This window comes from Perissodus microlepis, chromosome 20 (genome assembly GCF_051167445.1).
Source record: "Perissodus microlepis isolate ML-2025 ecotype Zambia chromosome 20, ASM5116744v1, whole genome shotgun sequence".
Classification (NCBI taxonomy): Eukaryota; Metazoa; Chordata; class Actinopteri; order Cichliformes; family Cichlidae; genus Perissodus; species Perissodus microlepis.
The window spans coordinates 34,071,344-34,096,068 of record NC_140480.1 but is presented as its reverse complement, the minus strand read 5'-3'; the positions used below and the strand labels follow the sequence as shown (position 1 = coordinate 34,096,068).

Below are 24,725 nucleotides of genomic sequence, written 5' to 3'. Positions count from 1 at the left end.
ACCTCCTCTTTTGCCGTGCACGGCTTGTCAGTGTCCCCGGAAACAGCAGCGGGTTGAGCCCTCCTCTTCCTGCCTGCTCTCCGCTCACTGCTTTAGGAAACGTGGCCTTATCAGGACTCCAGCAGCACAGCGGCAGATGAATGACAGACTCCCCGCTTCAGCTTCCACTTCTATCCGACTAGCCTGTCAGTTAACGCCACAGCCCCAACAGACCCCGAAGCCTCTCTCTGTGTGAAGAACAATGTCTGAGGCTGAACAAATCCCGGCCTCTGCTTCGGAGGCCGCCGCATCGGCCGTCCTGGACGCCCTGAACGCCACGGACTCCAACGGGACCGAGGAGCTCAACGCCACGGCCAAATTCGTGGCCACCCCAGAGGGCACGGCTCTGGCGTACGGCAGCCTGGTCTTCATGGCGCTCCTGCCCATCTTCTTCGGAGCCCTGCGGTCCGTCACCTGCTCAAAATCCAAGGTAACTGTCAGTGGACCCCGGCGTTTAGGTTTGACTTCAGCCCGCCTGTCGTTAGCCTTCAGCGGCTAGCTGCTACAGCTAACGGCTGGCTAACTAGCGGCTCACCAGGACGCTAAAAATAATATTTTTCCAAAGCAAATACAGAAGTGGGGGTCGCGATAGAGTTAATTGAAGAATGATGTGCTGAAATTATCGATAAAGTTGGGAAATACGCGTCCAGACTCCGAGTGAAGGTTTGAAGATCCAGCTGTTTGATTTTACCGGTTATTTCCAGATGCTAATTAGGCTTTTAAAGTCGTTATCTGCACTTGTTGCACTCATAACGCTGCGTGGTGGGTGTCGGGTCCTCTGGTGTGTGTCTGTTTAAACTATTTTTTTTCTCAACTTGTGCTTGTTTGGCGTGTGATGGAAAGGATGTGTGCCCAGATGTTTATTTACATTTCTCCTAACGGACTTTTACCTGGCTGAGTAACAGGGACCGCTGCCATCCGGGAGGGGAGTAGTAACTTAAAGTTGTAGTAAAAGTTGTACAGTGAGCCGACAACAGACTGTGCTGAACGGAGTCGTGACATGAATACGAGGTTAAACCGACTGTCAGAAAACGCCAAGCTAGCCTCGTGGTCGTGAACGCATCACCAGGTGATGGAGAGAGACGTGTACTGTTTCTGTTTGTTCTCGTTTTGGGGTTTTTGCAGACATGCGCAGTTAGCTTAAAGTAGAAAAAACCTCCCACATCCTCTGAACAGCCGGGTGGAGGTGATGGAGGTTTTTATTAGTGACTCTGAGGACGCAACACAGCTGGCAGAAAATCACGTTAATCTGCATAAACAGCTGTGAAATGAAACCGGCTGCTGTTTCAGATATAACCAGCAGAGACAGACACCCTGCTCTAACGGTGCTCTGCCTTTATGGGCGCACTGTCTGGGGATTCATGTTAAAACTACCTGTCCTTCAGCAAGTGTAGGATCAGGTGAAACGGGGAAAATTCCCCATGCTCTGATGCACAAAGTTTGGATTTAAGAGGGAAAAGTCGGAGCATGAAACAGAGTAATGTCTAGACTGAATTCTCAGAGTGGGTGATATCCGTGTGAAAGTTTTGATGACGCTCTTGTGGGGATTCTTTAAAAGAGTACTTAGATGCTGAACAACAGTAAGCAGAGTGCATCAGTGCTCTGCAGTGGCACACCCGCCCAATGTTTTTGGCTACTATAGGTATTTAAATTTTCAGATTTACACATGACAATGAGACAGAAGAGAATGACTTTAGATGTTGTTTTCTTCTGTTTATATACAGAAGGCATAAAAACGGGTTTCCGAGCAGAGAGAAATATTCAGTTCCCCTCAAGATGTTTTAATCGGCTAAAGACAAAACAGAAACTAGATGGATTCTTGTCACGTTAGGGACAAATGTACCTTTCCCCTGATTACAGCACAAGACTAAAACCACTTTTGATGAATTTCGGTTTGACATGAGCTGCTCAGTTATTGTAATGCCAGAAAGCTTCACCTGTATCTCAGAAATGACTTCGGACTGAACGCTTCACGCTGCTCTGTCATGTTTCTCATTTTCTGTCGCTCGTTTCTTTGGTTTTTGACGTTTGCCTTCACTGATGGTTATAGTTAACGTAGACTCTGTTTTATCTCACTGAGTCACAGCGGATCCCGTCACTCGCATGTAAGGCATCCACAAACCGAGGCAGACGTGTCACGCAGGAGGAATTGCGAAATTAATTGAAATGAGACGTAAACAGCAGTAACTAGGCTGAAATCATAACCACGGGTGTTCCTTTGGTCTCTTTAATATCAGCGGCTGCTTAACACATTTGCAAAAACAGGAAGCGAATGAAATCTCGCGAGGAAGGAGAGAATCGGCTCGGTGGCCTGAGGCAGGTGTTTCACAAAACAGGATCGTACTCGGTGGAGATGAGATGGATCGAGATCACAATGTTCACAGAATGGAAATAATTTTACGAAAGGACGCAGTTTCTGTCTTTTCTTACATGAAACTATTACACAGCTGATTTACAAGGCAAGTATGAGAGTGTCAAGTTTTATTGTCATGTGCAGATAAACAGTGTAGCCACGTTTACCCATAATGACATTCTTTGGCTCGTGCTCCTCAGCTTTACATGAGCATATAGAAAGTGTGCAGTTATATTAAGAAGAAAATAGCAGGAGTGATAATAACGATAAAGAGAGAAAAGTATTAAATATTTAGAGATAAAATATATGTTTAAGTTTGTAAAATACATTTATCATTACAAAGTTGAAATGATAATTTGACATGAAATTTCAAAACTAAATGTTTAATTTTATGTTCAGTTTGGAAATTTAAAGAACAAAGTAACCATTAAAACGTCAGCTGGTTAGTAGATGTTGAAAACAGCAGGCAGTCTTCTTTCGGGGGACTATTTCTAGTTGTGGATTCATTTTTGACCCCAACCCTACATTTATTTTTGTCATCAACAATTTTTATTTATTTCATTTTAAACTTCAATAACAGAACTTAAGGATAACTACATAAATAAATAGTTTAAAAAACAAACAAACAAATACAAAACAACAAAAACAAAAAAACAAAACACAACAACAAAACAAAAAACAAAACAAAGGGAAGTTATCCTATTCTTTCTTCGCACACCAATCCCCACACCACCACTCTGTCATTACTCCTGTTCTTCAAGTTACAGAAAGCCAGCTTGTAAAGGGGGACCAAATACAATCATATTGATGCAATTTGTCTAATAAACCATAAGTCACTTTTTCGTAAGACGCCAACTTAGCCATTGTCTTTAGCCACTCTTCATAGGGAGGGGGGCTCTTTTTCTGCCAATGTCTTAGCAGGACCCGTTTGGCCGTAGTAAGAGCCAGAATAATCCATCTTTTTGTATAACTGGAAAAATCTCCATCAGAAAGTTCTGTGGTTATACCAAGTATGGACAGTTTTGGTGAGATACCAAATCTCCTTTTTAAAACACTGAAAATTACCTCCATTATATTTTCCCACCAATCCCGAAGTGCCGAACAGCTCCATAAGATATGTAAAATCGAAGCATTTTGACCATCACATCTCCAACATTCGTCCGTAGAGGCCAGGTTCCATTTATACAATTGTTCGATGCCACCTATGGATTATCTTAAGTTAACTATCTTAACCCTACATTTATACGTACTACTGTGAAATTGTCAGTTTGCTAATTCTCCATCTGCTCAGTTTCTTCCCTCCGTTGTGAGGAAGATGGAAAATAGTTTGAAATATGTGGGTTTCTTAACATTATAGGCTTTGTTTTGATTGTAATTTGTAATTACTGCATAAATAAAGCACCTCATTGGGAGAATTTTCAGTAATGCTGAGAATTTAAATATTTTATAGTTCTTCACAAAATAATTTAAATCTACAAACTGGGTCTTTGTTCACATTTAGTTGGAAACGGAAAAAACAAGGTATGAAAATCAGCCTGACTGTGTTGACTTCATTCAAATGTGTTGTTCATTAAAGCATTACAGAGATACAATGCTATCTGTATTTGGCATTAAATGATCCTAGAAAATTGAAATACAGTATTGAATAATTAATTCAAATATTTCACCGTGTTATGGGATGGAGCCTTTAACAGTTTTTGCAAAACACATGACAGGGATTTGTGATGTTGCAGAGCTCTGTGTGTGCGCACTTACCAATGGAGGTTTTCTTGATGATGTGTGAACTCTGCAGAAGTTTGACTATAGCCCTCCACACACCGCTCTGCTCACTGTACGGAGATACTTGTCTCATTTTAATACATCTGTGACTTGCATGGCTCTTTCTGTGGCTCCTCAGAGTGTTTCCTTCTCCTCAGCATTACACGCTCTGCCCTGTGACATTGGGATAGCAACACTGGAGATGAGAAATACCTGGAGCTGGGCTGTAAACCCTCTGGGTGACGACTCGGGTCGTACCTCTGTAGCAGAGATGTGTGAGGGGGTTTTCAAACGGCAAAACAGGGTTTTGTGCTGGCGTTGGTAAATCTGACAGAAAGTCTCTGCCTGAGCCTCGGGTGATGTTCAGTTTAAAATCGGCGTCCATGGCATCCGTCCTCTCTTCCTCCGTTCTTCCTCTTTCTCGCTGTTTCTCCTCTGTCAGCCATCCTATAATATGAATATGAGTTCAGATACATCAAAGCTTTTATTCATTGAAGCTGTTGCCCTGTGTAATTCCAGCAATGATGATGTTTCCTGCATTGGACACCTGTTTGCTTGCTTTAATTTTGGGCCCTGCTTCCAGCCCTGCTCCTGATTGCCGATCTGATCCTCTCTCTCCCTGTCTGTCTGTGTGCACATCTGTCTGTCCACCCATTCTGTTTGTCTGTCTATCTGTAGGAGCTCGGAGAAAATGATTACGATTCTGGGTTCAGAGTGAGTATGAGAGCCGCTGTGTGCACCAATACACCCAGACACTGTTGGTTTCCAGCACTGACACAGCAGGGATTGCATGGACGCAGAGGTGTTGGGTGGAGCCGGAACAACAAACTGTTCACGTTTATTATATCTGCTCATCAGCTCACGCTTGTTTCAGTGTGTGTACTGTCCAAAAACAAACAGACGTGAAATAAAAGGAACACCTGCAATGGAGAAGAAGAGGGTCAAGAACCAATCAGATTTAGATTGTTTTCTCTTTTTCTGCACTGATAAGTTAAAAAGAGATCATCTGCTGTGGCTGATAACCCCAGCTTATTCCTGCCTGATATATTTAACTTTATTGTGTCTTAATGGGTACTGCTAGCTGCTCACACGCTCTGTAGGAGTTAGAGAAAATGAAACGCGGTGCCAAAAGTATAAACACGTTTTTGAAACAGGTTCAAGATTCTGCTACAGGATTTCCCAGGAAATTGTCTAAAACTACTTCAGGAAAATTTGTGCAGAAAGGAATTTATCAGAATGGGGGAAATGACGTGTCTAAATATGAAGGTTGAGTAAAATAAAATACTAAATTTAACAGAGTAATGTGCATTTTGATGGCCGCATTAAACTGTCCTCAAACCATCAGCACGGCATTTCATGGGTGACGTAAGGAATTGATAACGCTACGTGAACTTGATTACTTTAAACGGCCTCTTTGGTTCGGCAGTCGCACACAGACTGTGGCGTCTGGATTACATGCAAAGTTCCACTGAAGCTTCACCTGCGTCCCGACTGCACTGATCACTTAGTCTGATTCAGGTTCATGCAAATTGTAAGCCAGACTTTAACAAAAACAAATTCAAAGCAGCACATAACACAGACCGGGGGGGATGTTGGCAGTAAGTCCTACAGCAATCCCAGGAACCAGTTTCATGCACAGAAGACTCGTTAAAGAAGCCAAAACCACAAACACAGCCTGCAAATAGAATAACGGCTTAAAGTAGAAAATACTTCTGAAAGCTAAGGGAGTAAAAAATGACTGGACTCAGTGGAGCCCAAACACTGGTACATAAAACGCACAACCTCACAGTACTGAGGTTTATTTTTAGAATATTAACTGTGCAGGAACCTGCATGATGATGCATCATCATGCAGGTTCCTGCGACTAACCTCGTCCTGATTAGGGCTGCCACAAACGATTATTTTGATAGTCGACTAGTCACCGATTATTTTTGCGATTAGTCGACTAATCAGATCATCATCCATTGTACGTAAAACGTACAGCTTATTGCACCAGCAGCATCTGCTCTTATATAACTATCATTAGCTTACAGCTGTAAGTGTTTAAGGTTTGTGCTAACTAAAAATAAAGGCAAGATGATAGTTTATTAAATTTTAATGAAATCTGCAGATTGTTTTGGTGAAGTTTGATAAACTCCTTGCTATCTAAAATATAACAGGACACCGGAGTAAATTCTCGAGCATCTCATACTTCTGATAATCAGCTGTCTGCTTGACGTTTATTCAGCTGTGTAAAAACTATAACTTTAATCTCAGCCAAACCGATTTACTCAGGAACAAATAAAATACTAAAAAAAAGCCAAACAATAACATTTTGAAGTGATCTAAGTGACTCATATATGTTTAACCTGAGTAGCGAAAGACGGCGGGGGGAGTCCGGTGTTCTCACGGCTCTAGTGAGCCTTGCTCCCGGCTAACTATCGAGCTAGTGGGTAACAGACGTCTCCGAAAACGTCGGAGCGCTTTTGAAAATATGTGGTGTCTTGATAAACTGAGCAGATATTTGAGGTTTACACAGCTACATTCTCGCCTGAAAATATATTAAACGTTTATTTTGTGACCCAGAAAGAATAATAAGAGTAATATTAAAACTAACTAGTTGCCACCATTGTTGGAAACTGAGCTGGGCTGCGCCATGAATTCTGGGACAGAGCTACTTCTTCTTCTTCTTCTTCTTCTTCTTCGGGGTTTAACGGCAGCTGGCATCCTTGTACATGCAGTGCTGCCATCTTCTGTTTCAGTCCGTTATTACACTCTTAAATCCTACTACTTATTCCTGCGTCTTTTGGGATCTTACAAAGCTTCAAACGACGCGTCGACTATTAAATCAGTCGTCGACGATTTTGATAGTCGACGTAATCGTGACTAGTCGACTAATCGTGGCAGCCCTAGTCCTGATGTAGATCTTAGCAGCGTCTAACTCGCACTAACACGGTGTTACTTCAGCCTGTTTGCTAACAGCTGTGTGTTTGTGGTACATGTAACTCAGTCACCTGCAGATTTACTGGTTTCTATAGAAGCTCATGTTGCTTTAAAAACATCTTTAGTTTCAGGAAAGGCAGAATGTTACCATTTAGAAAATGTTTGTAATATTAATACTGCATTTACTGTAAACTTGAGCTTTGGATTATAAAGCATTGGTTTGTGTAGGATTCCTCTCCTTATCCCTCTACATCCTCCTCTGTCCCAGTTTCTGTCTCGGGTGAGTAGATGGAGGAGAATATAGATGGAGGTGACTCTCAGGCTTCTCTCTCAGGGCTTCTGTCAGTCTACAGTAGCTCTTCTTTTCTGTTAGTTTTGGCAGCTGCAGCGATCCGACCCGAGTGTGGAAGGACGGCCTGATCGGGAGGAGGACAGGCCTCGGTAGAGACAGGGAGGTGCCCTCTGGCATGTCTGTGGAAACACATATTTCTGCCATTGTGTAATTACTGCAGCTCTCAAACCCACGCTGGTGTGATGGCTGTATCCTCCAAAGCCTTTTATACCACCAGGAAGTCCCAGCTTTCAAAAGCTTTGTTGCTAAATGGTGAATATCCACACGAGCGACGCCTCGATAAGAATCAGATTTTATTACAGAGGCATAGTGTTCAGTGTTCGTCTGTGGGTCTAACTCAGGCTGTCACTGAAGGTTAAACTCGTATCAGTTTGTAGCATGAAGTGAAAAACACACTAATATTTAATATTTACCTGATTTGTGCCCGTGTGCCTGCCATCAGTCCCGGTGAGCACATGTTGGACAGTTTTCTCCTTTCTTTCTTCAGCGATGCTCCACTGTCACCTCCACAGAGGAGGACGCACCGCAGCACGTTATTCTAGTATTTAGAGATTGGCTCAGCTCTGATTGCAGCTGCAGTTACTTCAGGCTTTCTAAGCAAAACTGAGTATTTGACCCCCAGCATGACAGCTGTGCAGGCAGGTTTGTGGTGCCTGTGTTGCCTCATTTCACGAGCAGCAGGCGGCGCCTCAGATTAGTTTGTGGTTGCAGAGTGAAGCAACTGCTTATTGCAGTGTTGGCACAGAGCCTCACAGGGCCTCACAAGGCCTCACAGAGCCTCACACGGCCTCACACGGCCTCACAGGGCCTCACAGAGCCTCACACGGCCTCACAGGGCCTCACAGAGCCTCACACGGCCTCACAGGGCCTCACAGGGCCTCACAGAGCCTCACAGGGCCTCACAGAGCCTCACAGGGCCTCACAGGGCCTCACAGGGCCTCACAGAGCCTCACAGGGCCTCACAGAGCCTCACAGAGCCTCACACGGCCTCACAGGGCCTCACAGAGCCTCACAGAGCCTCACAGGTGCTTCAGGGTTAATCCCGGTATTTGGGTTAGTTTAGGCGTTAAACGTTGACAGTAACAGTTACATTACAACACATAATCTGTGGTCCATATAACCCTAATTTAAAATTGATGATCTTAATTTAAAACTTCCCTGGTTTCTGTCTGGAGACTAGTTCATCTTCTTTCAGGTTAAATTTGTGATGGGAGGCTTTAGCTTGGTGTGGTCTCACCTGGCGTTTGGATTGGTGTGCACATCCCTGTCTTCTGGTGAACCTTCACCTTACCTGCTCATATTTCTGTCTCCGCTCCGTTTCTCCCAGAATGCAGCCGACATGCCCGAGACCATCACCAGTCGGGACGCAGCGAGGTTTCCCATCATCGCCAGCTGCACTCTATTTGGGCTCTACCTCTTCTTCAAGGTAAGTCGGCGTCTCTTACCTCGGGGAGAGCTGCGACGGTGCATTTCGTCAGATGAGGCTTGTTTCTGATGCTGGACGTGTGCTGTGACGCAGGTATTCTCTCAAGAGTACATCAACCTGCTGCTGTCGGTCTACTTCTTCGTCCTGGGCGTCCTGGCTCTGTCTCACACTATGAGGTACGTCAGAGAACGTGAATGTGTGTGCGAGTAAATTGCGTTGGTTTAACTGATGTTGGAGGTGACTCTACTCTGTTCTTGGTTCTGTCTCTCAGTCCTCTGATGTCCAGAGTCTTCCCAGCTTCTTTCCCAAACAAACAGTACCAGCTGCTCTTCACTCAGGGCTCCGGAGAGTCCAAAGAAGGTGAGACCTGCTGCCCGTCCCACCAACGACGGGAACAAACACCGTTTAAAAATACACAGTTTAAAAGACCCAGATTCCTAAAAAGAGCAGGCAAATGTTTTTGTTTCACACAAAAAACCCAAAACGTGTTCAAACAGTTTATTGCTCCGATTTAATTCTTAAAATATTGCACGGCAAAGATGCCAGAGGAAGTGAATTGTTTTGCATATCGCTTTGAAGGAATTTTAGTCCAGTCTTCTTTCAAATGTTGCTTCAGGTTGAGGTTTGTGGGGTTTCGTGAATGCGCGGCTCTGTCTGGACTTTGACTGGGTCACTGCTGCACGGTGATTCTTTTCTTATTCTGTTGGAGATTTGCTGCTGTGCTTGGATCCTCCTCTGGACCAAATGTTAGCTCAAGCATTAGCTATGAGACAGACGACCTCACGCTTGACCCCAGAATACTTTGGTATAGAGAGGACCTCACGGTCGGCTCGATGATTAAATCGCTGCTGTGCTGCCGGTTGGTGTGAGATGTTTGTGCTGCTGTGGATTATGTCATCGTTCCTTCAGATGAAGCTTCACTAACCTAAGCTGTGCTTTCTTTTTCTAACTGCTGTCATGAACTTTAACCTTTAACATGCTAACTGGGCCTGTAGAGTCTGACATGAAAAGTTTTCAGATGAATAATTGTTGCCCTTCTCGCCTGTAAAAGGGTATTTTTACGGGTGGATGGGCCGAGGTGACGGCCCGAGTTTGAATGCGATAACTCAGGAACGAGGCAACGCAGTATTTTCAAATTCATACCATAGGTGCATCTGCTAATCTCGAATGAGTTAGAATCTCAGTGACCTCAGAGGTCTGAAAATCTTGTGAACACAATAATTTCTGTACGTAGGTTTCAAAATGATACCAAAGGTGAATCTAGGACGGGCTGTCGAACTCCAGGCCTCGAGGGCCGGTGTCCTGCAGGTTTTAGAGATCACCCCGGGTCAGCACACCTGAAGCAAATGACCAGTTCATTACCAGGCCTCTGGTGAACTTCAGGACATGTTGAGGAGGTAATTTAGCCATTTACATCAGCTGACACGTCTAAAAACCTGCAGGACGCCGGCCCTCGAGGCCTGCAGTTCCCCATCCCTGATCTAGGAGGAGGCTGACAGATGGCACTAGCAGCCGTCAGTATTTTTTCATTTTAGAATGATGGACTTTGTTGCTGATGATCACTTAATGAAGTGCATTTAACTATCAGCGCCTGGCTGCCACTTACCCTCTGAGGTCCCTTTGAAGCAGTAAAGAAACACATGATCTGTTTATTATGTCTTGATGTATAAAACCTTAGAACAGTGAATGTTGTTTCTCTTTGTGAGGACGATAATGTTGCTGTACAGGTTCATCTGCAGAGCAAACTGTAAAGAAAGTACGAGTAAAGTTTTGGAGTAAATCTTCTCGTTGAATCGTGTTTACTGAGGAAGCCTCAGTTTAAGTTTATTAGGTTGAATCTGTCAGAACTGTAAGCATCTCTGTATAAATGTGGTTTATTGAACGGCCTTTTGAACCTGATTTAGGTCTCCTGACGTCTTTCACATTCATGTCTGACCTGCATCTCTCCATGTCTCTACAGAAATAGTCAATTATGAGTTTGACACTAAGAACCTGGTGTGTCTGCTCATCAGCAGCGTGGTGGGAGTCTGGTACCTGCTCAAAAAGGTAAAAGTGACACGTGCAGCACTGCACACAGAGCTGAGCATAGCTGTGAGCTCCGACATGGCTGAGCTAAGATCTGTGGGGTAATGAATTATTTATGAAGCCCTAAATGACAGTGCTGATGTTTCTGTAATGGTTAATCCACAAATATGTGCAAGTTTAGTTTACTCTTTTACATAAAAGCAGTAAAAAACAGTGAAGCATGTTATTATTGTTTTTCATCAAGATGCCAAATTAGTTATTTACTGAGTAAATAATTTTTAGTGCTTGTGTTTGATTCCTTTTGTGATTTCTCTGAGACGTCCGGTGTGAAACAAAGAAAATCAACAGATTTTAAAATGTTTCCTGTTTTTCTGACAGATGGTATAAAATGTAAGCTCTAATTATTTCCCTTAGAAATAATGTTCCACGCTGTGACATAGAGCTGAAATCTGTAATGCGATCGAAGCCTGCTGTCAGCTTCACTTACATTTGGGCTTCTAATTATTATTTAAAGAATAATGAGGATAAAACCTCTGAATCCAAACTCGTTTATTTAGCTGAGACTAAAGAACCTCTGGTCAACATCTGTATAAAGGATTCAAAAACAAAATGATTTATGTAAATGTGTTCGTCTCAGCCGGTCAGATGCGTCATTTTGTGCTCACGTGTGCGTGTGTATTGTGACATCACAGCACTGGATAGCCAATAACCTGTTCGGGCTGGCGTTTGCCCTGAACGGAGTGGAGCTGCTCCACCTGAACAACGTCAGCACCGGCTGTATCCTGCTGGGGGGGCTGTTCATCTACGACGTCTTCTGGGTGAGTAGATCACGTGTCCAGCTCAGGTAGTCGTACGGAAACGTCCCAGAACATTCGAGCTCAGCTCTGTCATGTCCAGATGTTCAGTTTCAGCACTTTGACACAATCCAGATGTTCCAACAATGACCCAGCATGAACACAGCTGTACATCATCCTTATTCTGTGTGTCTCCAGGTGTTTGGGACCAACGTCATGGTGACTGTTGCCAAGTCATTTGAAGCACCAATCAAATGTAAGTGCTGTGTATGACCGTGTCAGTCAGTTTTAGCTCCTGCTCTTCATAGACTTCACCCAGCTGACCTCCTGTCCTGCTGTGATCTCCCCCACCCGTCTTTGCTCCACTCCAGTGGTGTTTCCACAGGACTTGTTGGAGAAAGGTCTGGAGGCCAGTAACTTTGCCATGCTGGGACTGGGAGACATTGTCATCCCGGGTATCTTCATCGCTCTGCTGCTGCGCTTCGATGTCAGGTAACACTCGGTCCTCTTTCCTCTCAGCTGCCTCGTTTCCTTTGTTTTCTCTCATTTGTGGGATTTAAACAAGATGAATGTTCTTTATTCACTTTCGTGTGAAACCGTCTTCTACCTGCAGCTTGAATAAAAACAGCAGGACGTATTTCTACTCCAGCTTCCTGGCCTACATCTTTGGACTGGGCCTCACCATCTTTGTCATGCACACCTTCAAACATGCACAGGTACGAGGCTTAAAGCACAATCGTTCTTCTCAACTTTGTTTTTGTAACTAAACTGCAGTAATTGGTCAGTCTCTTCTCAAAACAGCCTCTTTGCAGCCAGTCGCATCAGCTCATTTTGAGGACTCGCAGTTACGGGCGTTTGAGTTCATGTTGCACGATTCACGTTAGCAAACGCCGCATCGTTTGATAATTTAGTCTAAATCATGATCGAGATTAAAATTCGATTCATTGTGTATCCCAGAGTTCTTCCTGCGTTCGGTTTGCTGTTGTTCTTTTCAGTCTAATTTATTCAAGCAGAATACAGACTGTAGTCTACTCAGTGTCCAGAACTGCTCTTGAGCCAGGCTGAATGTTGTCGGGGAGATTTCCAGAGAGCTTTGAATAGGAGAGAGGCTCCGATTTAAGGGTTGGGACCTTTGTGTTCCTGCGTTATTCCTTTTATCATCAGTGCAGTAAAGCTTCGAATTTCCAGTTTAAACCACCTCTGGGACCCTGAAGCTCCCCAACGTGAAGCTGATGAAAACCACATCCTGTCATACCGACCAGAGTTACAGTCAGCTAATCTGCTCTCTTTTTTCCCTCTTATTTAAACAACTGATAATTAGTTGCCAAGAACATGAGGTTGATGAAATGGCTGAATTGCTGCAGTGACTCTGTGTTCTCACTGGTCGGGACCTTTAGCTCAGCGTCCGTCCTTTGCTTTAACGTGGAGTCTGATGTTTCCTGGAGGCGGACTAAACGTTGGCTTTATTAACAAACTGGGACAAACATGAAGTCTGATTTTGTGAGCAGCTTATTAAGTGAAAAGTCTGAAGTTTTAATTTTCTGGAAAATCTGCTGTAGGTATTAAATTTGCACAGGGTGTGTTTAAGAAGCCGCAGCCAATAAAACTTTAAGGATTTACTCGTCGCTCACGGCTGTTTGTTGTTGTGCAGTTTATTTATTTACAGACCAGCATCCAAACAAGGGAAAGAAACCATTAAATGCTGGGCTGCTGTATTTAGTATTGACAGTTATCATTTATTTAAAAAAGACCCGATGATGTTGCCCATCTCAGTTTTAATGATTGAGGACGTTAGCTGTTAAATGCTGGTTTGATTGTTTAATCTCTGGCGTCTGTGTCCAGCCCGCCCTGCTGTACCTGGTGCCCGCCTGCGTCGGCTTCCCCGTCATCATAGCGCTGTTCAAAGGAGAGCTCACAGAGATGTTCAGGTGAGTAACCACGGTGACCAACCACGGTGAGGCAGCAGGGCCGAGCTTGTTTTAGCAGGAAAACATGTTTCTGAAGTCTGAACATACGTTTGCACTAAAATTAACGAACTGAGAGATTTATTTGTAATTACTGAAATTAGACTCATGAGGATTCTTTGTTTAGTGGATTAAAGGTTCAGAATCTCATGCCTGGCGGACTGAAACCCTATTGGCTGTTTATTCCAGAATGAAGCTCTGTGATTGGACAGATTTCTTTCTTTTCTTTTTTATGCCCCGGCGAGTCAAACCGCTGCTGTCGGGTATAATGTAAAATTTAAAAATGTGATCTATCGACAAATGACACTGAAGCATTTCTGTTATTAAATGCACCAAAGTGCACGTCTGCTAAACCACATTTCTTTGTTTCATTTAAGAATAAATAAGATTTGGACCTTGACTTCAGCACTGACACTGCACACGTTCATCCAGTGCAGGAGGAGAGACTGAAACCTCGGGGCCTGATTTAATGATAGTGCTTTAAAAACAGGAGCACCTGCTCAGGTTTTAAAGGATCTCTCTGTCTGGAGTTTAGTCTGCGCTGCAGGAACCGCCGAGGTTCTCCGAGCAGCAGTTCCCATGTTAAATGCAGAGTCTATGACGGCTCCTTTGTATGTTCAGGTGCTTCTGTCAGCAGACTGAAGGTCTCCTGCTCATCGACCTCATCATTTCACTCCCTGCTCCCATGTCTGTTTTGTACTTTCTCTTACATTTTTTTCCCACCTCTCTTCTTCGCTCCCATCTTCTGTTTTCATTCCACCTTTCCGGTCGGTCTTTATCCTCCGTCCTCCTCGTTTGTCACGGCAGTAGAGCTCTATAGTAACTTAGACCTTTAGAGTTTAAGATGATTTACCACATTCTGTCGTTGCCTCCTTTCTTTCTCACTACTTTTATCATCTCCTTTTTCTTTCTCTTTATTTTTCTTTTATCTCCTCTGTGTCTCCATTTCCTTCCTCTGCTCCCCGTGTCCCCCCCCCCCGTGGTTAGCTATGAGTCTTCAGAGGAAGTTCTTCCTGCCTCTCCCAGACTTACTTCCTTTCCAACCGTCAGCGGCTCTCCCGCAAGCCTGGCTAGCTCCATGGATGCAGTCTCTGTGGCGACAGGCTCCTCCCCGCGCCACCGCAGATTACAACCCACCTCGATGTAGAAGCCCCGCCCCTCTATCTTTACTGTCCCCTTCTCTGTCTCACCTGGGCAGGTAAAAAGCCCATTAATGAGCCCATTAACCTGCTTACATGAAACCATCGCTCCATCAGATTCACCTTTATAACATTAATAAAATCATGAAGGAGGAAAAATTCAGCTGATCCAAAGGTGACCAAAGGTGGGGTGTTGTTAGCTTGATTAGCACTGGTAAAGCAGACAGGTGCAGTGCACAGACACAGGTCGCTGCTAATTAACCGAGAAATAAAACACGATGATACTGTTTGTTCCACCGATCTTTACAAACGCTGCAAAGCAGCTGCACCCGTAACTTTAGGCCTCGAGAAAATCCAAATGGGTGATTTATTAGAAAAGCGATCGCTCACCTTTCAGTTGTTTTAAGGTGGAAATTGGCGAGAATCCAAACTGTGTTTGAATCGGGGTGTTTGAGCCTCCAGAGGCCATTAGAGGAACTGCAGCATTCGATTCATATTCGTGAAACACACTAACATCGTCCTTTTTTTCTTCTTCTTCTCTTCTTCAGGTATGAGGAGTCATCTGAGGAGACTAAAGAGGAAGCGACAGAATCAGAGAAGAAGGACCAATAATATCCATGTCGCCCCCACCCCCTGCCCTCCCTCCTCCTTCAAATACTTTTCATCATCAGCCTGCTGCCACCACATTTCACTGAAGCCCCGCCCCCTCCAGTCTCTCCAGCTTGTCAGCCAGGGGAAACGGGGCTCGTGTTGCCAACGCGTTTGTCTCTGATAACCACGGGAGCGGCCGCCGACTGTTACCCGTGGTTACGACTGCCGTCGCGCTGCCAACGATGATGTTTGTAATTATTAAAAGTCGTTTTGGGACCCGGTGCCTACCACGAATCCTCTCACACAGGACCACGAAGTGGCGTGTCAGGGAACACCTGTCCAATCGGATCTCATCATGTTTGCAGCTCGCCGCTTAGATAGGCAGGGAAACGAGAAGGAGCGCTTGTTTTAGCCTTTACACGGCCTCGAACGTGGACGAGTCGGACGGAAAAACGAGCGCTGCTGCCATTTTCTTTCTTGTTTGTTACATTTTTTTTCTGAAACCCTCAAACAAAGAACCGCTGATGATTGTGATGATCCCCAGAATCTGATCCTGTAAAAAAGTCTGGAGGCGTGGGAACTCTCCAGATGTGGTTCTTTGTTTCCGGGTGTCTCCGCTCTGCTCTGTCAGCATCAGCTTCTTCTACTGGTTTTATCTGTATTTGTTTCTTATAATAGGCCAGAATTTTAAGAGGGAAACCCCGGCTAACAGTTTCAGTTTTTTAGGTATACAGTTATGTTGTCATTTGTTAAAGCTGTATTGTGTTTACATCCACTTGTCTCCATGCTGACTGTACGTGTGAGTTCTCCCTGTCTGTCCGGCTGTTTGCCAGAGAATAAATCTGCTTTCCAATCAGGCCTGTGGTGCTAACGTGGCTTCAAGTTAAACCCTGCAGCTGTAGGTCGTAGGGCCGTACAGCTGAGGCTGAGAAAGGAAGTAGAAACAGTCTGAGTATTATAGGTTTTTAACCTAAAATATGGTTCCTGTTCCTGACGAGGATCAAGTAGTTGGTTTGTTTTGGAATTAGGAAATTGGAGGTGAATTGGTGCACAGATGAGAGCTAATATCGTAGACATGTCTATAAAAGATGAAAGAGTTCCAGTTGTATAATGTGTTGGATTAGTTAGATGAATAGTTTATGGCTCTTCCCAAAGTCAAGAGAGCTGTGACAAAGTCCCACGAGGCTCATCCAGTCTTAAAAGCTTCCCTCTGAAATTCAAGAGAAAGTATTAATTTAGTTTTGTTTTTTCTTCAAAAAACATAACGCAGGTTGTTTGCTATAAAGCGTTGAGGCCAATGTGTGACCAGCTGCCACTGGGACACAAAACTGAATACAAGAGCAGCAAATTCAGCTCAGTAATAACAATCCAACCACCACCTCTCGCCCAGTGGTAGCTGGGATAGACTCCAACCTGCCTGTGAACCTGACAATAAGCAGAAGAGGATGAATGGATATAAATTTATATAAATATTTAACTTACATACTTGAGTAAAACTGAGTTGCTGTTATCACTGCAGCCCACACGTTAGCAATCATTGGTCTACGACGTCGGTCACTAGCTTAGCTTAAATGTGATACAGCAGGTTTGACACGTCTGTGGCCAGTGAGCACGTCAGACCTGCCCTCACTGATGCCACAGTGGCTGTCCAGCTTTTATTTACAGTCTCTTATGAAGGTTCTGGAGCTTTATTGCACAGACGTGTAACAGATACACTTTTTGTGGTGACAGAAAAATGCCAGTGTGGTTTTTGTGGAGAATGTTTAGAAACCAAAAGCACAGTTTGGATTTCTTTGTGGGAAACGAAGGGGCGACTTGAACTCTAACTGTGGTTCTTTAGTTCAGTGAGAATAATTAGTTATAGCTCCAGGTGTGAATACTGCAGTGCAGCCACTCGTAATAAATAAATAATGATGACAAAAACAGCTGTAGTTAGAAACTAAAGGTACAAAATATTTTCCCTCAATTTCGCTCCTTGCTGTCTCTTTCAGTTGGAGTGTGTCTGGAATTTAATCAGCTGCACAGGTGAACTTTTTCCTGTTTGGATAAATAAAAACTGGATTCTTGGTTTTCAGTGTTAAAGTTCTGGCCTGTGAGAGGAGAAGAGCAAAAGGAGGAGGCGGCAGACTGAACTGCCTTCACTGCCCAGCAAGAGGCATCATTCTCACACCTTATTGGTGAAAAGGTGCAAGGGGAGGAGCTCCGTGGCTTCTTCGTTTGATAAGCAGTGAGAATGAGCCCAGGAGGCAAAGTGTCACAGGGTGTTTTACAAAAGCATCCTCAAACTAGGATCAAACTCAGAAAAATAGCCAAACAAAATTCAGCAGAATCGGAGACATCGTGACTGTTGGCCTGTGTTACAGGTTCATTTCCAAAATCTACTGCTTGAAACTGCATTTCCCATAATGTCAACATAACATATCCTACAACTGTTTCCACGGGATAAGCCAGTAAGCTTAACCTAATGCAAGTACAACTGCAATTTAATGCAATTCAGAGTTTCAAAGTAAAGGTTTAAATGGAAAACGGTCCTAACTTGTTTTTAAATATAATGATATGCAGTTGCAGATAATTACAAAGTTTTTGGATGCTTGGAAAAACCCTGCCTAACTGGACATAATCAGCCTCACGTTAATACTCTCAATGTTATTGATTGTTATGGATGCTTTATTAAGAGATGCACAGTTTTTGTATCAATGTAAAAACAAAATGCTCTTATTCAGCTCAGTGAAGTTCAGTAGCCACTTAATTTTAAATATAATGTACCTGAAATTGGGTTTTTTTTTCTTCCTCTCTGGTTGTATTTGTGGTGGCGGCCGTTTTACGGCGCCAACTGTATCCGTTTTATTTGCAATAAAACTTTTGGTGTTTTGATCACCGTATAGAGAAGCATAACCTTTGAGTCTGGCTGCTTCTATGACTCCTCATCCACTGCTTGTATGTTCACCTTTAGAGATTTGGTGCTTAACAATTTAATTACTTGGCAAAATAGCACCTGAAAAAGTGCATTTTTTTTATTATCACGACAAACTTAAGTCCAGTCGCTTTCTTTGCGACTTCCTCAAACGAAAGCAGTTTTAAGGTCTTTTAGGTTCCTACACACTTTTACTTAGCTTTATTGAATTATTTACTAGATTTGGGGAACAAACGTCACTTTTCTGAGGTGCCTCTGTGCCAAGCACATGCCACTTGTAAGAGAAAATTCTAGAGCCATCTTTATGTGGCGTTTTAACGGACCGTTTATCATTTAACTTTAACGGTCACTGAAACTGTAAGTGTAGGATTACTATTGGAATTTGTTAAAAATAAATAAATGAATTTACCTCAAAATTCGGTTTTAAAACTTTTTTTCCACTCTGGCTATGTTTTGTCGTTTTATCTTGAAATCCGATACCCGGAAGTCTTACTACGTTTCCGGTTGCCGATGCTAACGGGGCACGGTCGTTTGCTTCTGGCCAGTTTTAGGTTTTGCCTTAATAATGGGAGAAGCTGATGTGACGCTGAACCAGACCGACGAGAAGCCGCCGGATTCGGCGTTGGCTCCCGGGGAGGACTCGGTGGTGTGGAGCCACGAGGTAGAGGTGTGCCTGTTCCACGCGATGATCGGACATAAACCTGTCGGTAAGACCAGAGCTAACGTTAGCATGCGGCTAGCTGGAGCGTCTCCTCTAGTTAAACCAGTTTAACTTAGACTGCTTTCAGGAGCCTCTGAATCAATATGTAAACACTAGGAAACCGTTAATTTCAGTTTATTGCAATAACAGGTGTTTAATGGAGGATGCTTATTTAAAAAGTTAAAAACCAGAGATTTCGCCTTGCAGGTGAGACACTTAGGTTAGCAGGTCAAGAGTGAAACTGATTCTAAGGAGAAAAACGATTGTTAATTGTGTTTGGCAGGACAGAGAACCCAAAGAGGGAATTACACGCTGACTTCTACATAAGTTGAATAAAAATCGTGAGATCAGCTGAGCTGTGCGGACTCTGAGGTTTACTGCTCTTTGTTTGTTTACCTCACTCCATCCAACCCATGGCCAGTATTAAGGAAGCCTAACCTAACTCATATTACACTGATACCCTTGACCAAACCTAACAGTGCTCATCAATACCACAATCAGATTTAACAAACTGCTGCCTTTGTTTCCTTTAATGAGGTCGTGTGTTAGTGTTGATCTCATCAGTATTTGAGTTCCTCTTTGTTGGAACAGGTCTTGATCCTTATGTTACTTTGGAGTCTTACTGCTGTTACAGTCCAACTCAGTTTACTTGACTTCTTTTAAGGGCCCACCACTGTTGCTTTTAACTTTTCTAATATTGTTTTTGCATTTATGCATTTTTTATTTATTTATGCATAAAATACCTTCATACCGTGTACATTGTAACATACCCATAATAGACCCATTTTTGTAATAGAGCTATAATATTGCATTCTGGATTAGGGCTGCCACAAACGATTATTTTGATAGTCGACTAGTCACCGATTATTTTTGCGATTAGTCGACTAATCAGATCATGCATCCATTGGACGTAAAACGTACAGCTTATTGCACCAGCAGCATCTGCTCTTATATAACTATCTTTAGCTTACAGCTTTAAGTGTTTAAGGTATGTGCTAACTAAAGACAAGATGATAGTTTATTAAATTTTAATGAAATTTGCAGATTGTTTCGGTGAAGTTTGATAAACTCCTTGCTATCTAAAATATAACAGGACACCGGAGTATATTGAGCATCTCACACTTCTGATAATCAGCTGTCTGCTTGATGTTTATTCAGCTGTGTAAAAACTATAACTTTAATCTCAGCCAAACCGATTTACTCAGGAACAAATAAAATACTAAAAAAAAGCCAAACAATAACATTTTGAAGTGATCTAAGTGACTTCTATATATTTAACCTGAGTAGCGAAAGACGGCGGTGGGTTTGAAAATGATTTGCCGGGAGTCCGGTGTTCTCACAGCGCTAGTGAGCCTTGCCCCCGGCTAGCTATCGAGCTAGTGGGCAACAGACGTCTCCGAAAACGTCGGATCGCTTTTGAAATTATGTGGTGTCTTGATAAACTGAGCAGATATTTGAGGTTTACACAGCTACATTCTCGCCTGAAAATATGTTAAACGTTTATTTTGTGACCCAGAAAGAATAATAAGAGTAATATTAAAACTAACTAGCTGCCGCCATTGTTGGAAACTGAGCTGGGCTGCGCTATGAATTCTGGGACGCTGCTGCTTCTTCTTCTTCTTCTTCTTCTTCTTCTTCGGGGTTTAACGGCAGCTGGCATCCTTGTACATGCAGTGCTGCCATCTTCTGTTTCAGTCCGTTATTACACTCTTAAATCCTACTACTTATTCCTGCGTCTTTCAGGATCTTACAAAGCTTCAAACGACGCGTCGACTATTAAATCAGTCGTCGACGATTTTGATAGTCGACGTAATCGTGACTAGTCGACTAATCGTGGCAGCCCTATTCTGGATGGATGCAAACTGCATTTAGTTGCCTTGTACTTGTGACATGTGCAGTGACAATAAAGTTAAATTCTATTCTGTTGAATTCTATTCTATTTCCGGGTAAAATAAAGTCCAGGTGTTTGGAAAACTACACCACTTTTCTTGTGTGTGTCCAGCCTGGTTCCTCGCTGTGTGAATGGTTGAATGTAGTGTGCAGTTGAACATGCTTTGAGTGCTCAGTAAATGTGGAAAAGAGCTGTTTAAGTTCCAGTACAGTTACAGTTTCACTTCATATTTTTCAAATTTTTTTTATTTTTATTTTTGCTCCTGCAGTTTTGTAAGAGCAAAAAATTTCAAAGAAGTCATTTAAAAATCCAATTTTGGATTTATGTGTAAACAGAGTGACTCAGTATTGTCAAGAAAGAAAACTCTACAAAAAAGAAGAAAGGTGTATAAAGTAGAGAAGCTAAGTTCAAAGTCCCTCTAACTGAGGGAGGAGGATTATAAAGGATTTGGGTTCCTCTATAAAATACAGCTAATATGAATAGTAATATGAAAAGTTATGGTCCAATAAATGTACTGATCTGGCTTAGCTGGCCTGTAGGTGGCTCCGTCAGACTGCAGGAAGGCAAAAGAGCCGACGCGCTGATGCGTTAATGTGTTTCCTGGGAAAAAACAGTGACCATGATGCAGTGCATGCTGTGTGTCTCTGTCTGCAGGCGTGAACCGTCACTTCCACATGATTTGCATCAGAGACAAGTTCAGTCAGAACATTGGACGGCAGGTCTCCTCCTCCGTCATCTGGGACCACCTGGGAACGATGTACGACATGCAGGCGCTGGTGAGGACGCACACATGCATGCTGAGTGTTTGTTACATGCCGCGCTGAACGCGGTCATCACCACTGAGACTGTCATTTATCTGTGACGCAGCACGAGTCGGAGATCCTGCCGTTCCCAAACAACGAGAAGAGCTTCTCCCTGCCCGATGACATCATCCAGGAGGTGAAGGAAGGTGAGGGAACTGGCTTCAGAAATTCAGCTTTTTTAAATTGTTTACACCAGTACAAAAAAAGTTAACATAGTTTCTTTGTGTAAACGGACGCTAATTTGTGCGTTTGTAGGCAAGCTGGGCTCAGAGGAGGAGTCCAAAGAGGAGTTCAGGATGGAGAGAGAACCTCCAGCTACACATGAAGAAGGTACCAGACTGTCTCGCATTTAAGGTGCAGTCAGCTGGGGCGTCCTGGCACCTCAGCGGTTCTTTTACACTTAAATTCAGAGTTAGCTGCTCGCTTTCAGACACATGTGCATGTGATCCACTGGGTTTAAACAAATAATACACAGCTTCATATAATCAAACATATATTTCTGACCTTTCCTCTCCTCATGGAGAGCAGTTTGTCTGCTTAAAGAAGCATTTTGATACATTTTGATAGCATGTAAAGTCTGAAAAGGTTAAACCGACTCAGAGCGTCAGCCATGTTTAAGGCTTGGAGGTTTCATTGGGAGCTGCTAGAGTTGGTTGCAGAAGTTTGTAAAGTCAGACTTTGGTCAGAGCACAGCGCCCACTAGAGGACGTCTGGCCATCGGGCGACCCTCGTGATGTCTGTTTCTGATTGTTTGGTCAGAGACATCAGAGACATTCTCACCAGTGTCCTGCTGGAGGTCATGTTGTAGCTCTGGCAGCACTCATCCTTTTCCTCCTTGGATAAAGGAGCAGATACGGGCCTGGAGGATCCTCCATGCTCCTGAGACTGTGCTGTGAGCCACAGCAAACGTTCTGCTCCAGGTGTCGCCTCATGCTACCAGTAGTGACACCGACACTAGCCAAGTGTAAATCTAATAAAATCAGTCAGAAAAGATGAGGAGAGAAAAAAGTCCCAGCAGTCTTAGAAGAATATCAGCGATGAGGTGAAGTTTGTGCAGTCTGGAGACCACACCAGCGTTCTGTGCAGGTTTTAATATGATCCTCCGTCTCTCTGCTTCAGGGAGTAACTCCTCTGTGAAGATGTCGGAGCGAACAAGCAGCAGTCGGGATAAGGAGAGAGAGCGAGACAAGGAGAAGGGAGGAAGTGACGGAGGGTCGTCGTCAGCGGCGACGGGAGGAGGCGGAGGAAGCGGTAGCGGAGGGAAGGAGGCAGAGAAGAGGAAGAGGAGTCGAGCGGCCGAGAAGCTCCTGTCGTCTTCCAACCCGGCGAGTCCGGGAGGAGCCAAGAGGAGGCGCACCTGAGCGGGGGACGGACAGAGACGGAGGAGCGCGGAGGAGGTGAAGGAGCTGCTGCCGTCGCAGAAGCCGAGCTTGCGAGCTTTGTGTCGTGTAATCCTGGAGTGAGGTCGTCTAAGTGCTCTCTGTCCTCTTACAGTCGCCCCCTCTGTGGCTGCTCTCTGATTGGCTGCTTGCCACCTGTCACCCGGCACCTGTGCCTTCATCTCATCGTGTGATTACAGTGGGAGGAAGCGACACGTCTGGAAGCGCCTCTGGAGTGTTTTTAGCGTGCAGACAGCTGACCCGACCGCAGCGTGAGCGGCGTGTTGTCTTATTGTTTTTAATGCCAAGGTTGGAGTTTGCCCCGAGTTTTGCCTGTCAGGCTACAAAGAAGCCATCCAGGAGTATTGAGCACATCATCATAAACTCTGCTACAGTTAATGTCCTGTTGTTGTTTCCTGCCTTTTCTTTTACCTTTTTAAAGCCGTTTCACCTTGTAGTGAACCAGGAAGTGGAAGAACGTTCCAGTTTTCCTCCATTTTCATTTAAACTTTCTCGGTTGTACAGAGGAGTGAAGGAGCCCGGGTGAGACGGGTTTCCAACCTTTACGCTCTTTTCACTTCAGTAGAAACCAGAGTAGAAGTGAATATTCCAGCGTGCACCTGCGATCAGAGCGCACGCCATGTTCTCACAGCGTGTAAAATAAAATAATTGAGTCTGTTTTATGTGTTCTGATGATCATCTGCTTAGAGCAGTGGTTTAATGTGACAGGAGGTCAGCATGTTGGCTGTCTGAGCTGTGTGTTGGTCTCCACATGGTGAATGTTGCTGCAGTGACTGTTTTTAGTTTCTGATCATCTGAAACTGCAATAATTGTTTTTCTCTCTGAACTGGACGTCGCAGCATGTTGTACTTTTGTTTCTGTGTGAGGACACGAGCAGCTCAGAGTGATTCCAGTTATGTTTTTTAATCTTTGTTTGCTTCGGTTTCATTTGTGTCATTTGAAAATGCGTCTTCTGTGTATTTAGTTTAGCGTCGGCGTGTTTTGTGGCCTGAAGTCTGGAGACCACGAGAATCAAATGTTCCCTTTAAGTATTTTTGGGGTGTGTTAATTTATGGCTGCTGACGAGCTGATGTGTGAAACAGCTGTTTGTGTCATTAAAGCTGAACCTGAGTCTCCCGTCATTCATCGTTTTCCTGCAAAAATGTTTGTAAAGAGCTGAATGTTGGAAACATTAAAACTTCTGCCCCTCTTTTAACTCCAAGTTTGTTTTGTTTTAAACAAAGCGGTCGACCTTTAATGTGAAGTTTCCAGACTGTTCGCCTTCACATTAAAGCTCCACAAAGTCTGTAATTAACACAAATATTCTAAATCGTGTCATTTTTGCGCCTGAGCCGTAAAAAGCTCACGGGGCATGTCATCGCCTCGCTGGGTGGCGTGGACGCCGAGTTTGTGAATGCGATAAGTCGAGAACGAGACGACGTAGGATTTTCAAATTAATAGCATAACTGCAGCTGCCAGGAGGCTGAGGGCTAACACTGTTCTTAATAGTGCACCTAAAAATGAGACATCTATATTAATCATAAGTAAAATAATTTAAGCCTCTTTACTGCTCATAAGAATCAGAGCTCCAGTAAGTCAGTGTTAGAATATTTCATTTTGACTTGAGAGGTCAGAGCAGAGCATCTGACGCCCAGGACGGTTGCTCAAAGGTCCA

The 24,725-nt window shown here is 43.8% G+C and overlaps 2 protein-coding genes across 5 annotated transcripts; both read left to right on the top strand.

Annotated features, from left to right (window-relative positions):
• The first annotated feature begins 68 nt into the window (after window positions 1-68).
• On the top strand, window positions 69-18,258 carry hm13 (histocompatibility (minor) 13). Of its 4 annotated transcripts, XR_014798844.1 has the most exons (13): window positions 69-469; window positions 4,829-4,864; window positions 8,752-8,850; window positions 8,944-9,026; window positions 9,122-9,210; window positions 10,811-10,896; window positions 11,568-11,693; window positions 11,868-11,925; window positions 12,041-12,161; window positions 12,283-12,385; window positions 13,512-13,597; window positions 14,621-14,831; window positions 15,321-18,258. XR_014798844.1 is itself a non-coding variant. In XM_084916192.1 (12 exons), exons 1-12 carry the CDS (start codon window positions 242-244, stop codon window positions 15,382-15,384), a joined length of 1,179 nt encoding a protein of 392 aa, XP_084772318.1. In that variant the 5' UTR covers window positions 76-241; the 3' UTR covers window positions 15,385-18,258. The 4 variants fall into 4 exon arrangements, 2 of the variants coding, with proteins under 2 accessions (XP_084772318.1, XP_084772319.1); XR_014798845.1 differs by lacking the exon at window positions 4,829-4,864 and having other exon boundaries at window positions 70-469; XM_084916192.1 differs by lacking the exon at window positions 14,621-14,831 and having other exon boundaries at window positions 76-469.
• Window positions 18,259-18,761: 503 nt separating this feature from the next.
• Window positions 18,762-24,266, top strand: mrgbp (MRG/MORF4L binding protein). Its single transcript, XM_084916207.1, has 5 exons — window positions 18,762-18,984; window positions 21,523-21,644; window positions 21,736-21,817; window positions 21,927-22,001; window positions 22,791-24,266. The coding sequence occupies exons 1-5, from the start codon at window positions 18,843-18,845 to the stop codon at window positions 23,030-23,032; spliced, it is 663 nt and encodes a 220-aa protein (XP_084772333.1). The 5' UTR covers window positions 18,762-18,842; the 3' UTR covers window positions 23,033-24,266.
• Window positions 24,267-24,725: the final 459 nt, after the last annotated feature.

Excerpts from the sequence above, each read along its gene's own strand:
- hm13 (XM_084916192.1), top strand. The coding sequence starts at position 242 with ATGTCTGAGGCTGAACAAATCCCGGCCTCTGCTTCGGAGGCCGCCGCA. Across the intron at positions 8,851-8,943 it reads GGCTCTACCTCTTCTTCAAG|GTATTCTCTCAAGAGTACAT; the intron begins GTAAGTCGGCGT and ends GCTGTGACGCAG. Across the intron at positions 10,897-11,567 it reads TCTGGTACCTGCTCAAAAAG|CACTGGATAGCCAATAACCT; the intron begins GTAAAAGTGACA and ends GTGACATCACAG.
- mrgbp (XM_084916207.1), top strand. The coding sequence starts at position 18,843 with ATGGGAGAAGCTGATGTGACGCTGAACCAGACCGACGAGAAGCCGCCG. Across the intron at positions 18,985-21,522 it reads GATCGGACATAAACCTGTCG|GCGTGAACCGTCACTTCCAC; the intron begins GTAAGACCAGAG and ends CTCTGTCTGCAG. Across the intron at positions 22,002-22,790 it reads TCCAGCTACACATGAAGAAG|GGAGTAACTCCTCTGTGAAG; the intron begins GTACCAGACTGT and ends TCTCTGCTTCAG.